Source organism: Hyperolius riggenbachi, chromosome 9 (assembly GCF_040937935.1).
Source record: "Hyperolius riggenbachi isolate aHypRig1 chromosome 9, aHypRig1.pri, whole genome shotgun sequence".
Taxonomy (NCBI): Eukaryota; Metazoa; Chordata; class Amphibia; order Anura; family Hyperoliidae; genus Hyperolius; species Hyperolius riggenbachi.
In genome coordinates this window covers 123,834,627-123,849,013 of record NC_090654.1, presented here as the reverse complement: position 1 = coordinate 123,849,013, position 14,387 = coordinate 123,834,627, and the positions used below count along the sequence as shown (strand labels likewise).

The 14,387-nt window shown below is 43.8% G+C and overlaps 1 protein-coding gene across 4 annotated transcripts in view; it reads left to right on the top strand.

Moving 5' to 3' along the window:
- NUBPL (NUBP iron-sulfur cluster assembly factor, mitochondrial) overlaps positions 1-14,387 on the top strand; it is a 78,149-nt gene that overhangs the window by 28,550 nt on the left and 35,212 nt on the right. For all 4 annotated transcript variants that reach the window (XM_068253459.1, XM_068253462.1, XM_068253461.1 and 1 more), the window contains 2 exons: positions 5,534-5,624; positions 6,270-6,309. In XM_068253459.1, the coding sequence (XP_068109560.1) occupies positions 5,534-5,624; positions 6,270-6,309 (131 nt within the window). The remainder of the gene's footprint in view (positions 1-5,533; positions 5,625-6,269; positions 6,310-14,387) is intronic.

Sequence of the window (14,387 nt, the reverse complement as noted above, 5' to 3'; positions counted from 1 at the left end):
GGTCCTGATCTCTATAAAGGATGCCTAAACCCCTGGAAACATAGTAGTAACTTATCGTTTCTCCCAGCTGCTTCTCTTCCTTCTTCTGTGGACACTTATGCCCAGGACTTGAACACCAGTGAGGGGGTAAGGATGATGTATCAGATGAATGGGGAGAGGCAGGCAGGTGCATAGTTATGTGAGGCAAGGGGGTCGGAAAACCACAACACTTTAGATCGACAACTCTGCTCTGTGGCATTGACATCTTCCAAGACGAGTAAGTAGCATACACATAGATTAACTTTAACAAACAGGTGAGAAGCCAAGAGTGATCAGATGGTCGCATAGAAAGTATATCAACCCCTTGTGACAGGACAAATATCAGGGTCGAGAGTAAAAAATAAAATAGAAATGCAAATTTATTGCAAATCTTCTACTGGGGAAAAAATATGCCTCCCCATGAACCTATGCATCTCATTTACTTACACAGTATTCAGATACAAGGGCAAAACCAAGCCTTTATTCCTCTGTACAAATTAGGAGTCCTCACACCCATCAAATGTGGTAAAATAATTTTAGGGCCTTAATTCTGGCTTAATGTTAGATAAGTAGCTTTGGACAATTTAAATTAGGGCCCATTTCCAGCAGTGGCAGTGCGCGTCTGCGAGAAGCACACTCGGTCTGATGCAAGTACACATCCAAATCATGCCTATTATCATTCGCATGCGTAATGTAATATTTTGCTGCCTTCTGTCCTTTTTTTTTCCACTGCACTTAATTTCAATAGGCTGCATTTCCTCTGTCCAAATTTGTGTGCAGGGAAATGCTGTGAATCCCCTTGAGTGGAAACAAGCCCTTAAAGAGAATCTGTATTGTTAAAATCGCACAAAAGTAAACATACCAGTGCGTTAGGGGACATCTCCTATTACCCTCTGTCACAATTTCACCGCTCCTCGCCGCATTAAAAGTGGTTAAAAACCGTTTTAAAAAGTTTGTTTATAAACAAACAAAATGGCCACCAAAACAGGAAGTAGGTTGATGTACAGGATGTCCACACATAGAAAATACATCCATACACAAGCAGGCTGTATACAGCCTTCCTTTTTAATCTCAAGAGATCATTTGTGTGTTTCTTTCCCCCTGCAGCTATCTTCCACTGAAGTGTCAGGCTGTTTCTTCCTGCAGAGTGCAGACAGCTCTGCCTGTATGTAATTCCTCAGTATGTGAAAGCCCAGCCAGCTCAGAGGAGGATTTATCCAGCTTGTAAAAGATAATAGAGCAGAGAGAACCTGCCATAATCTAAATAACACACAGGCAGTGTGCAGAGAGGGGCCTGGAGGGGGGAGATGCATCACAGAACCACAACACTGAAGAACTTGGCAGCCTTCCAGACACAGGCTGACAAGTCTGACAAGAGAGAGATAAGTTGATTTATTACAGAGATGGTGATAGTAGAACGTGCTGCAGTAAGCCAGAACACATTAGAATAGCTTTTGGAACTTGTAGGATGATAAAAAACAGGATGCAATTTTTGTTACGGAGTCTCTTTAATGTTTTATTTACAGTTTTGTGTATACCTATTTTTGATTTCCTGCAAGTGTTAAAAAATGTACTAATATTTTGTTTTTCTTCATTAATTTAACAGTCACATCTTTCATATTATGTGGTACGTTGAAAATGTGTTAGTGATGTTATTGCCCTGCTTGTAATGTGATTTATCATGACTTCAGTAAAGATGTGAGGAGTGTACTACCAGCTGAATCTGTTGATGTATTGTCTCCGTTACCATGGCCTCTAGACTTTGAAATGATCGTCCAAGTACGTGACTGGAGGTGTAAAACTTCAGTTTCTCTAATCCCATCACCATGGTGCCATGAGACTCATTAAGACAGTGTAAATGTTTGAGTTACATGGATGGAGGTCTTAATGACTATTAAGCTGGCGGAAAGGTTACGGATGTGAAAGCAGCACTTCCTGGGGCTGTGGTGCAGTTGAAGATACAGAAAATGGTCTAAAAATTGCATTTTATAAACTTTATAAGATGGGGCCCTTGACACCGCTTGTTAGCCATATAATGTGATCTAATGTGCAGCTTTCACATCTTTTCTCTGACACTTTAAAAATGATTCTCACCTACAGCTTTGTAACTTCAGCAACTAATGTCTGCCTTCCTGACACCATAGAGCCTGGATTGGGCTGATTTGAGTTACACCTATAGTCCTGTAGTACAGTCACATCTGCCTTATTACAGATCTACAATTCAAGGTTTCTGAATTATCCTGCAGGTGTACTGCTAGGGAAAATCGTACTACTTATTTCAACTAAGAAAGTTACTCGGAAAAAGGTGAAATGTGTTCTAGATTAATCAAGAAGTCTACTTGAATCTGACTTACAGTTAGCCTATACAGCATTGTCATAAATGTGAATCTTCATAGTTTACAGTATATGCATTCCCACACAGCAAAAGCTAAGGCAGGTCAATATACATATTGATTTCTACCCAATAGTCCCAAATGATCAATTCCTCTCTAATTGATATTGAGATATTGATTCAGAGTGGGATTGATTTCTACCATACACTGAAGAATGGTTTTCAATAGATTCCAGTAGGGAATCTATTGAAATATTAATCAAACCACAGTGTTGCACTGTTCGATGATAAGAAGTGCTATGATGTACTACCACTCTTGCCCTGCCCTGATCAACCAAAATGTCCTATGCATCCGCTCTGTACTTAGGAACAATTTTAGGCTAAAATGGATCAGAAATTGATCAATCTGGCATTTTTGTGGCATCCATTCCCAGCACATTTTTTTCCACAGTACTCAAATCTGCCAGGTATCAAACCGGAAAATGGAAGTTTGTATGACCTGCTTAAAGTGAACCTGAACCAAGCAACATGATTTAAAATAAAAACATGATTTACCTGCAAATTAATATTACATATTTACTTCGCCTCAGTTTGTCTCAGAAGCTCACCATTCCATTGTAACCATGATTGCTTACAGTTCTGACAAGATTTTGTCAGAACTCAAATATATCAGTTATATATCAGTTGCTGTCAGTTATATATCCGTTGCTGTCAGTTATAGCTGAAAGGAAAAATGGTGTGCAAGATAATGTCCATGTTTCCCTATGGCTCAAGTGGGCAATATTACAGTTGAACATTGTGCTGACCCGGAAGCTGTTAAAGGGTCATTTCCGTTTTTTAAAACAAAGGACGGAGAATTCCATTGGTCACAGTGGACAAACAGGACACTGGAGAGGAGAAAGAGATTGAGGAGTAGACTAAACAGGAAGTATGATGTGTGTATGTTTGTTTTGACTTTTTTTCAGTTCAGGTTTGGTTTAAAGGGACTCCGAGCACCTCTCATGGGCATGCCTTTAAGACTCCGACCAGTACTGCAAAGTACTTAAAGATGCATACCTTTATGTAGCTTGTGCTCTGCTTTTTTCATTTGATGCCTGAATCGCCGTTCTACACCAAATAGTTTTCGTTTGATTTCATTTTAAAAATCGCGGCTGCCATCTTGGCTATGTTATAACTTCCGGGTCACCCCTGTCTGCTCCATCCTAATCCTGTTGGATCTCTCAGCGGCTTTTGATACAATTGACCACGCAATCCTGCTTAACAGACTGCAGGAGTACTGTGGCATCAGTGGATCAGTCCTCCAGTGGTTCAGATCATTCCTGACTGACAGAACACAGAGAGTATCCCTAGGTCCTATAATGTCCAAACCTGCACCTCTACAATTCGGAGTGCCACAAGAATCAATCCTATCCCCTCTGCTGTTTGCTATCTACATGTTGCCACTCGGTACACTTATCCTACGTCATGGCCTGACGTACCACTGCTACGCCGATGACACACAACTAAACCTGTCCTTTGAACCTGGTGGAACAGACCCTACCCCAAAAATAAACTCTTGCTTAGCTGAGCTACAGGCATGGATGAATGATAACTGGTTGAAACTGAATGCTGACAAAACTGAGGTCATGTTTGTCCAAAGCCGGCACTCGCCATCAAAACAGCTCTATCCTAAAGCAACACCAATCAGGATTGGGAATTCAGACATAAACAGCTCCAACCTTGTGCGCAGCCTTAGCGTACTAATCGATGGGGAATTGCGTTTCAGAAACCACATTTCATCTGTAGTTAAATCTTCCTACTTTCATCTGAAGAACATTGCAAAGATTAAACATCTGATTCCCCCAGAGGATCTTCCAACCCTAGTCCACGCCTTCATCACATCACGGCTGGACTACTGCAATGCCCTTTATGCTGGCCTCCCCAAAAAGGACCTGCGTCGCCTGCAATTAGTGCAGAATGCTGCTGCCAGATTGCTAACAAACCAGCCTCGCTACTGTCACATTACACCGATCCTTCGCTCACTGCACTGGCTGCCAATAGAATGGAGAATACTCTTCAAGATTGGACTGCTGACATTCAAATCCCTGCACAATCTGGGCCCTGGATACATGAAGGACCTGCTGAAGCTGCACCACACCTCTCACAACCTCAGATCAGCAAGTTCTATAAACTTGGTCACTCCCAGAGTGCACCTCAAAAAATCTGGAGATAGAGCCTTCTGTCATGCTGCCCCTACTCTTTGGAACTCCCTGCCACACCCAGTAAAGACAGCACCATCCCTGGAGCTATTCAAATCCAGACTGAAAAGCCACCTGTTTAGCATGGCATTTCCAGACTTATAAAATTCTTCCTCTGTACCACGATGGTCGGAGCCATGCTTATGCGCTTTGAGTCCCATGGGAGAAAAGCGCTTTACAAATGTTATTTGTTGTTGTTCTCAGTTAGAGAAGTGCATCACTGAATGAAGCAGGAAGAGGAAGTGACCCGCATGGCCATTGCAAGAGGCTCCTCCAGAGGTGTCATAGCACGACTTTGTTGGAAGTCGTCTGTCTTAAAGGCATGCCCATGAGAAGTGCTCGGAGTCCCTTTAAGGCTGTACACACAAGAGTATTATCTGTAATAAATTGGACAGAAACAACTGTGCATATTCAAACAGTGGTGTGACCATCCAAACTTTCGTGTTCCCCAAATCCCCTCTTGTGCACGCTGGGGCTGGAACTTGGGGAAGAAAGCCCAAAGCATGGACAGGATCCAAACTTGGTCATCAGCCTTGTCCTGCCCACATCCATACTCCTAGCAATCAGTCCTGCACAAACATATACTAGGACCTGTGGAGGACTGATTGATATTTACCAACAAGCTTGATCAGTAAATAACCAAAATACAGCAATTCCTCCTCCTTTCTGATTAGGCAGCAGAAGAATTCACTCCAAATCAACAAATAACCCAATAACTCCTGAAGCAACAAACAAGCTAATTAAAATGAATATTGGATGGTATGTACAGGCCCTTTAAATCTGCAGCCCAGCTACCAATAACCAATGGCATGTAGCTTCTAGAATAAATCTGAGAACAACTTGTGTGGGGACCTCCTGGGTGCTTACATGTAAGAATATATATATATCTGCCTCTTTACATATGTGTGTATTCAGATATATAATAGATGCATTTTATTAAATCTAGGTAAATGCAGTGGGCTTATTGGATGCAGATGTATATGGGCCATCTATCCCTCGAATGATGAATCTGAAAGGAAACCCAGAGGTTACAACCAGTAAGTGATGCAAAGCCTTTTAGGAAAATCTTTTTGCATACTACTGGAGTATAAGTTGAAGTACACATGTTAATTACCGCAACTATGATAAATGTATACATAAATTCATGCAGCTTGATCAATTATCTAATTTATCAGTCTCTTATTTGCTGGTCATGATCACGTGATCATGGCTCTTTTTTTATTTCCTTTGTGGGTTCAACCAGAAATCAGTGGCAAGATGTGATCATGAGACTGAAACTAGCCATTTTGAGACAAAAGGTGGCCATACACTGATGGATGATTACTAGATTCGACTATTAAATAGACCCTTCTCAGATCAAATCTGTTTAAAGAAAGATCAATTCCTTCCACATAGAAAAAAAATAAAGCATATAACAAAATACATCAAACCACAGTGTTGTACTATTCAATACTGTGCATGGTATGGACAGTCGATCTGCCGCCACTCCTGATATTATCGATGGGAAACATCGAGAAGTGTATGGCCATCTTAGCAAGTCAATTTAACTCATGAAATCAATCACGTTTCCCCATGAGTTCTTCTCAAGACAAATTACCGTAATACAGAATAAATCAATCACCTCTTGTTTCATACACAGGACAGCAGAAAACATTCTGACTACAATGTATTTCTTTTTACAGAAAATTTAATGATTCCTCTCATCAACTATGGAATAAAATGGTAAGAAATGTACGGACTGTTCCAATTTTATTTGTTTAGGTCTTTAAGAGTAGTTTGGTTATGCAGAACACTATCCAAAATTGATTTTTCCACTTTAAGAGGGCATATTCACCCTGCAAGTGGCAGTGTTTTTAGAACTGTAAGCTGAGGACCATATTAGCCCAGCTACACACCTTGCATCTAAGTTGTGACATGGGAGAGATCCGAGCATTGTGATTTATGCTTAGTGGAAACTGGACTAGTACAGCATCGGTACTACAAGACCGGTTATGTCTGGTAGCCTGCAGCCGATCTGCAATTGGAATCAGTTGGTCTGACGTCTGTATAGACCTTATGCACTAATACTATTCCATTTGTGTGCGGTTACAGCATATAGACAGCTATACCAGCAGTGTGGGGATCAGCATCATATGATTGGGGACTGCAGTCACATGTGTTAGAGCTATTGATAGGTGGCGTTTTTAGGTTTGGTGGGATTTTTTGTATAGGGGTTTTTTCTATGAATTGTGTGTTTTTTTTTTTACATGGTATTATACTAATAAAGGTTATATATTTTATATCCACATGCACCCAAGAGCCAATTCATTTGATTGTTAATTTGTTTTTGTTTGTTTGTTGGCATGGTGCATGGGGATATATAGATATAGATATATAGAGAGATAGATATAGAGAGATATAGATATATAGATAGATAAATATATTTCTAACATTGGTACTAGTATATCTCTATTCCCTTCGCCCACAACCTCTCAAAATATTAAGTTATGAGGTATGACATATTACAAGTGTCCACAGCTGTCTGTAGACCCCAGTACATGTATGTTCAGAAGACCACGACTGGCGCAACTGAGCCAGTTACCGGGGTTGATTGCGGCTGAACGGCAGACCACAGGAAGACGGCAAGGGACTCAGACGTGTTTATGGGGCTGGAGGAAGCCCCGGGTAAGTATCAAATCTGTAGTTTAAACTATCTCTGGTACACTTTAAGATTCCCTTTTAACAAGGAGGTAGTGGGATTTTCCCACTGGTCCAGGAAGTTAACAATCAAAGGCCAGTGGTGAAGCTTGGCAAAGGGAGAGGGCAGAACTAAGACTTAACTTCTACTATCATAAATTAAATACAGCCCCATATGCAATTAACTTTTTCTCTTGAGTTTTCTCTGAAACTAAAAAGGACCCAAAAGTTGTTCAAAAAAAAATTCTATCAATTATTTTGAGTATTTTCTTGCTTGCTGGTGGTTTAAAATGCATTTTATCACAAGGTGTGAAAATATCACGCAGGTGAAAATTCATGAGAAAAAGCGAATTGCCTATGGGCCTCAGGCCCAGAGTTTTTTCCTAAGTGATATTTTCATACCTTATCATAAAATGCCCTTGGAACCACCAACAAGCAGGAAAATATTCCAAATCATTTTGATAGTACTTTTTCCTTAACTTTTTAGTACTTTTTCAAATTGTAAAATGCTTGTTATTTTAACCATTTAATTCTATCTGGAGGGGTATTTCTGTCCAGATAGCCTACACTACTGCCGGTGAGCCGGACGTGCGCCCTTGTACCGCCTTCCATTAGCCCAGAGATCAATGAATGGGAACACAGTTCCCATTCATTGATCTAATTCCCTGTATAAAAGACCGATGCCATCTATGAGACGGCTTCGTCTTTCACAAAGCCCCTTCTGTCTTGTTCACGCATTACTTCCACTCTGTGTAGTAATGCTACCCATGCAGAAGTGAGCTGCGAGGACATCTTGTGGCCAAATAGTAACATTTACATCTGGAAATAAAAATTTCCAGATAATTACATTTTTATTTTTTACTTTTAAAACTAGCCCTTTGCCTCTCACACTCCCCAATAGCTACACAACATTTTTTTTTTTTGGGGGGGGGGGGGGGGGGGGGTTAAAATAAAAATATGCAATTAAAAAAAGCATAAATAGTTACCTTAGGGACTGAACTTTTTTATGTATGTATGTATGTAGCAAGATGCATTGCTGTTATTTTTTTAAATTATGGGCTTGTAATAAGTGTTGGACGCAAAACGAAGCAAATGCACCTTTATTTCCAAATAAAATATCGGCGCCATACATTGTGATAGGGACATAATTTAAACTGTGTAATAACTGGGACAAATGGAAAAATAAAATACATGGGTTTTAATTACAGTGGCATGTATTATTTTAAAACTATAATGGCCGAAAACTGAGAAATAATGTTTTTTTTTTTCTTAATCTTCCTGTTAAAATGGATTTATAATAAAATAATTCTAAGCAAAATGTACCACCCAAAGAAAGCCTAAATGGTGGTGGAAAAAAAACAAGATCTACATCATTTTCAGTGTGATAAGTAGTGATAAAGTTATTGGCAAATGAATGGGAGGTGAAAGTTGCTCGGATGCATAAGGTGAAACAACACTGAAGGCTGAAGTGGTTAAAGAGAATATGAAAATTATCTCCTAGGACAGCGCTGTCCAACTGGCGGCCCGCGGGCCACATCCGGCCCGCCAGACCTCCAGCTGCGGCCCGCTCGTCTCCCTGAGTTGCAGGCATGGCTTCCGCTATAGGTGCCATGCCTGCAATCTCAAAACATGCACTTTCCCGTGTCCCCGCTGGCCTGCATCAGCGCTGTCCTCTCCCGTGTCCCCGCTGGCGCTGCCTTAGCTCAGACCTCACAGATCGCGGCAACTGAAGAGAGCAGAGTGCGCATGTGTAGTACCCGCATACACGGAGTACTTCACATGCGGACGTGACCTCATTTGTCACTTCCGCATGTGAAGTTCCTCCGCGCGGGTGCTATGCGCACTCTGCTCTCTTCAGTCGCCGCGATCTGTGAGGTCTGAGCTGAGGCAGCGCCAGCGGGGACACGGGAGAGGACAGCGCTGATGACAGGTAACGGGGACTGGACACCTCGCTATCTAACTTGGGGGGCACCTGTCTCTAACTTGGGGGGCACATGTCACTATCTAGCTGGGGGGCACCTGTCACTATCTAACTTGGGGGGCACCTGTCACTATCTAGCTGGGGGGCACCTGTCACTATCTAACTTGGGGGGCACCTGTCTCTAACTTGGGGGGCACCTGTCACTATCTAACTTGGGGGGCACCTGTCACTATCTAACTTGGGGGGCACATGTCACTATCTAACTGGGGGGCACCTGTCACTATCTAACTTGGGGGGCACCTGTCTCTATCTAACTTGGGGGGCACATGTCACTATCTAACTGGGGGGCACCTGTCTCTATCTAACTTGGGCACCTGTCTCTATCTAACTTGGGGGGCACCTGTCTCTATCTAACTTGGGGGGCACCTGTCTCTAACTTGGGGGGTACCTGTCTCTAACTTGGGGGGTACCTGTCACTATATAACTTGGGGGGCACCTGTCACTATCTAACTGGGGGGCACCTGTCACTACCTCAGCTGGGGGGACACCTGTCACTATCTAACTGGGGGGCACCTGTCACTACCTCAGCTGGCCACACCACAGCATCACCGCCAGCCCGGCCACAGCATCACCGCAAGGCCTTTCAGCCCACACATCATCCCCAATCCAGCCAAAAACACTATTGCCAGGCACAGCAGCCAGTAGAGGAGAATTTAAAAGCCAGGTGAGAGGTGTCAACCATATTAAGGGGGCATTCTGCCTATTTATGTGAAATGCTGTCTATTTATGTGCCTCATGATTGCTGAATTTGTCTTCTTGGGTGCCTCATGATTTGTTGGGGGCATCATGATTGCTGAATTTGTCTTGTTGGGGGCCTCAAGATTGCTGAATGTGTCTTGTTGGGAGCCTCATGATTTGTTGGGGGCCTCATGATTGCTAAATTTGTCTTGTTGGGGGCATCATGATTGCTGTTGCCACTTTGCGATAAAGTGAGTTTTGGGTTGCAGTTTGGGCACTCGGCTTCCAAAAGGTTTGTCACCACTGTCCTGATCTAATGTCCCACATTGCTAACTTCATGTAAATTTGTCTCCACCCGTGGCCACACCCACATTCTGGTCCATGGCCACACCCGCCGCTCTACGCAGAACGGTACCCTTGTTTTTCAGCGCGCGCAACTTCAATGACCTCTTGAATTGCATTTTGTGGGGATCTGCTGCCAATTGCATTGCATTTTGTGGAAAGTGCTGCCAATCTAATTGTCCTTTAATTGCATTTTTTTTTACTGCGGGGGGGGGGGGGGCTGCGGCTCCAGCAAGAACCTTCGGCCCTCCACCATGGGGTCAGAAAAAAAAATGGCCCTCCATGCCCATGAAGTTGGACAGCACTGTCCTAGGAGATAACTCAGGTGAAAAATGAAATTGCATATGGGCCACCGTGTGTTTTTGTCTACAACCTAGTTACAGAGTTTGGTTGAAAAAAAGACCTTAGTCTATCAAGTTCAACCATGAAAATAAAAAGGGGGGGGTACATTTCTGTCCAGCACCCTCACATATCCCAGTCGATTTATGGGAAAGCAAAAAAAAAAAAAAAAGGTTTGGCCGATGAACCTGTAAATCGGAAAACCATCCTTCCCAATTCCTGGTGGCCATCAGATAAAATCTCTGGATGCATTTGTATTTTTTATAGCACTTACGTCTTCTGCAGCATTTCACAGAATTAATATAGTCATGTCACTGACTGTCCCTCTGAGGAGCTCACAATCTAATCCCTACCATAGTCTAATGTCCATAACACAGTCTAAGGCCAGTTTTGTGGGGAATTAATTAACTTAACATGATTTAATGTTTGCCTTTAACTATTTCAATATTTAGAGCTTTCAGGAAGAATTGGTAGCTGTCTCTTTAAAACAGGATCTGTATTCCAAAAACCCATTTTAACACAAAAATATAACAACCAACCACATAATGTATTTAGAACTGTGTCTGGAGTTGAATTTTACAAGTTAGACATCGGTTGCCTGAAAGATTACAGTTGGTATGTTGATGCTGCATATAAATAGATATTTGTTGGATAGATTTACATAATTTACCATGACCACTGTATTAAATACAGAACGTTCTTTGCCCATCACCAATAAAGTTTTAGCTGTAACCATGATATTATATTAAATGAGAGGCACTTTTACTACAATACTTGATGCCGTCATAGACGTCCGAGTGGGTTAGAAGTTCTCCAACCAGCAAACCTGTGCAAGCAAAGCTGGACCTTGGAAGTCTGAGTGTGTAGATAAGGGAAACTTTGAAGTGTGTACATGTAAAAAAAAAAGCCACCCGTAAAAAAGAGCACTAGGGATTGTCCTAGTAGAATATCGGTAAAGTTACCAATATTCAACTACTTAAAGGAATACTGTATGGGGTCGGGGGTAAATGAGTTGAACTTACCCGAGGCTTCTAATGGTCCCCCGCAGACATCCTGTGCCCACGCAGCCGCTAACCGTTGCTCCGGCCCCGCCTCCGGTTCACTTCTGTAATTTCAGACTTTAAAGTCTGAAAACCACTGCGCCTGCATTGCCGTGTCCTCGCTCCCGCTGATGTCATCAGGAGCGTACTGCGCGGGCACAGACCATACTGGGACTGCGCAGTACACTCCTGGTGACATCAGCGGGAGCGAGGACACGGCAACGCAGGCGCAGTGGTTTTTGAGACTTTAAAGTCTGAAATTCCAGAAGTGAACTGGAGGAGGGGCAGGAGCATCGGTGAGTGGCTGCGTGGGCACAGGAGGTCTGCGGGGGACCATTAGAAGCCCTGGATAAGTTCAACTCAATTTCCCCCGACCCCCCCCCCCCTACAGTATTCCTTTAAAGGAAACCTTAACTGTAATAAAAAATAAGAGTTTCACTTACCTGGGGCTTTGACCAGCCCCTGTCCTGTGCCTGCAGCAAGAAGAACCGATCCTCTGTTCACCCGCCGCAGCCAAGTTTCGGTCTCGCACTGCACCTGTGCGGCCCTTGGAACGCGTATCCTGGTACGCATACATGTCATCAAACGCATCCTGAGCAGGTGCAGTAAACAGTTATCTCTTACTGCGCCTGTGCAGGATGCATTCGATGTCATGTATATGTACCAGATTACGCATTCCAAGGTCCACACAGGCGCAGTGGACCGCCGACTGATCAGTTGGCTAAACCGAAACTTGGCTGCAGCAGACGAACGGAGGATCGGTTCTTCATGCCGTGGGCACAGGACAGCTGTGGGGGGCTGGTCGAAGCCCCAGGTAAGTGAAACACTTTACATTTTTTACAGTTAAGGTTCCCTTTAATACCAATAGTAAATTATTGGTAATCTTTACCAATATTTTACTATGTCTTAACCCTACTCTCACACAGAACCCTTAAAGTGACCCAGAGACGACGGATATTAAAGATTTTTGCTTACCCGGGGGCTTCCACCAGCTCCATAAGCACGGATGGGTCCCTCACCATCCTCCTGAATGCCTCCGTTAAGCCGCAATCAGCTCCCGATATTCGGCTCAGTCGGGCAGAGTCTGACTCTGTGACATCAGCCGGGGTCTTCTGCGCTTGTGCAGAAGGTCCGCGCATGTGCAGAAGGCCCCCTGCTGACGTCACTGAGCTGAACACCGGAGCTGATTGCCGCTTAATGGAGGCACTCAGGAGAACGGCGATGGACTCATCCGTGCTTATGGGGCTGGAGGAAGCCCCGGGTAAGTAAAAAATCTTTAATATCAGTCGTCTCTGGTATACTTTAACCCTCCCTCTACCGATGCCTAACCCTAAGACCTCCCTCTACCTATGCCTAACTCTTAACTCCCCAGGTGGTGCCTAACACCAGACGTGCCACTGCACAGCTGCAATTCGCGGCAAAGAAAGTAAATATGGGCGCTCGGAGGCGCTGGATAAAATAGTGCGTGCCGAGGTATGTCGGTATTTAAATTGTGGCATTGCATAGCTAGCGTAATGCTGCAATTTGCAAATTAGCAGGCCTTTGGGCCTGCAATTTTTTTGGGCGCCTCCGGGTGCCCAAATGTTCCTGCTTTTCAGCAAATCGCTGCCTTTATAATGGGTGCCTTTTTTCCACAAGGGCTCCTGTGCCCCTTTTTCGTGTTTTGCCAGAAGTCTCCGCTTCCAGTTGGAGTCCAGCTTTACTTGGAAACCCCAATTTTTGGGCATTGGGATTGTATTGTTTGCCACCTCGCCATGCCATTTTTTTATGGTTTAAGGCAAATGCCCAAAAGCGGGTACTGACACCACTGCATTCATTCCTTGGCATATCTGCATCTTTTACACAATGAGAAGCAAAATAAAGACCAGTGATTGGCGGAGACTATTTTGCCCAATGACAGGCAGAGTGTGACCACTAACCCGACTGACCACTGACAGGCAGAGTCTAACCACTGACAGGCAGAGTGTGACCACTAACCCCACTGAATGGAAACCCCAATTTTTGGGCATTGGGATTGTATTGTTTGCCACCTCGCCATGCCATTTTTTTATGGTTTAAGGCAAATGCCCAAAAGCGGGTACTGACACCACTGCATTCATTCCTTGGCATATCTGCATCTTTTACACAATGAGAAGCAAAATAAAGACCAGTGATTGGCGGAGACTATTTTGCCCAATGACAGGCAGAGTGTGACCACTAACCCGACTGACCACTGACAGGCAGAGTCTAACCACTGACAGGCAGAGTGTGACCACTAACCCCACTGAAATTGACAGGCAGAGTGTGTCCACTAACCCGACTGACCACTGACAGGCAGAGTGTGTCCACTAACCCGACTGACCACTGACAGGCAGAGTGTGACCACTAACCCAACTGACCACTGACAGGCAGAGTGTGACCACTAACCCAACTGACCACTCTCAGTAGTCAGTCGGGTTAGTGGTCACACTCTGCCGGTCATTGTTCAGACTCTGCCTGTCAGTGGTCAGTCGGGTTAGGGGTCACACTCTTCCTGTTATTGGTCTGTTGGAGTAGTGATCACACTCTGTCTGTCAGTGGTCACTGACAGGCAGAGTGTGACCACTAACCCGACTGACCTCTAACCCGACTGATCACTGACAGCAGAGTCTGAGCATTGACAGGCAGAGTGTGACCACTAACCCGACTGACCACTGACAGGCAGAGTCTAACCACTGACAGGCAGAGTGTGACCACTAACCCCACTGAAATTGACAGGCAGAGTG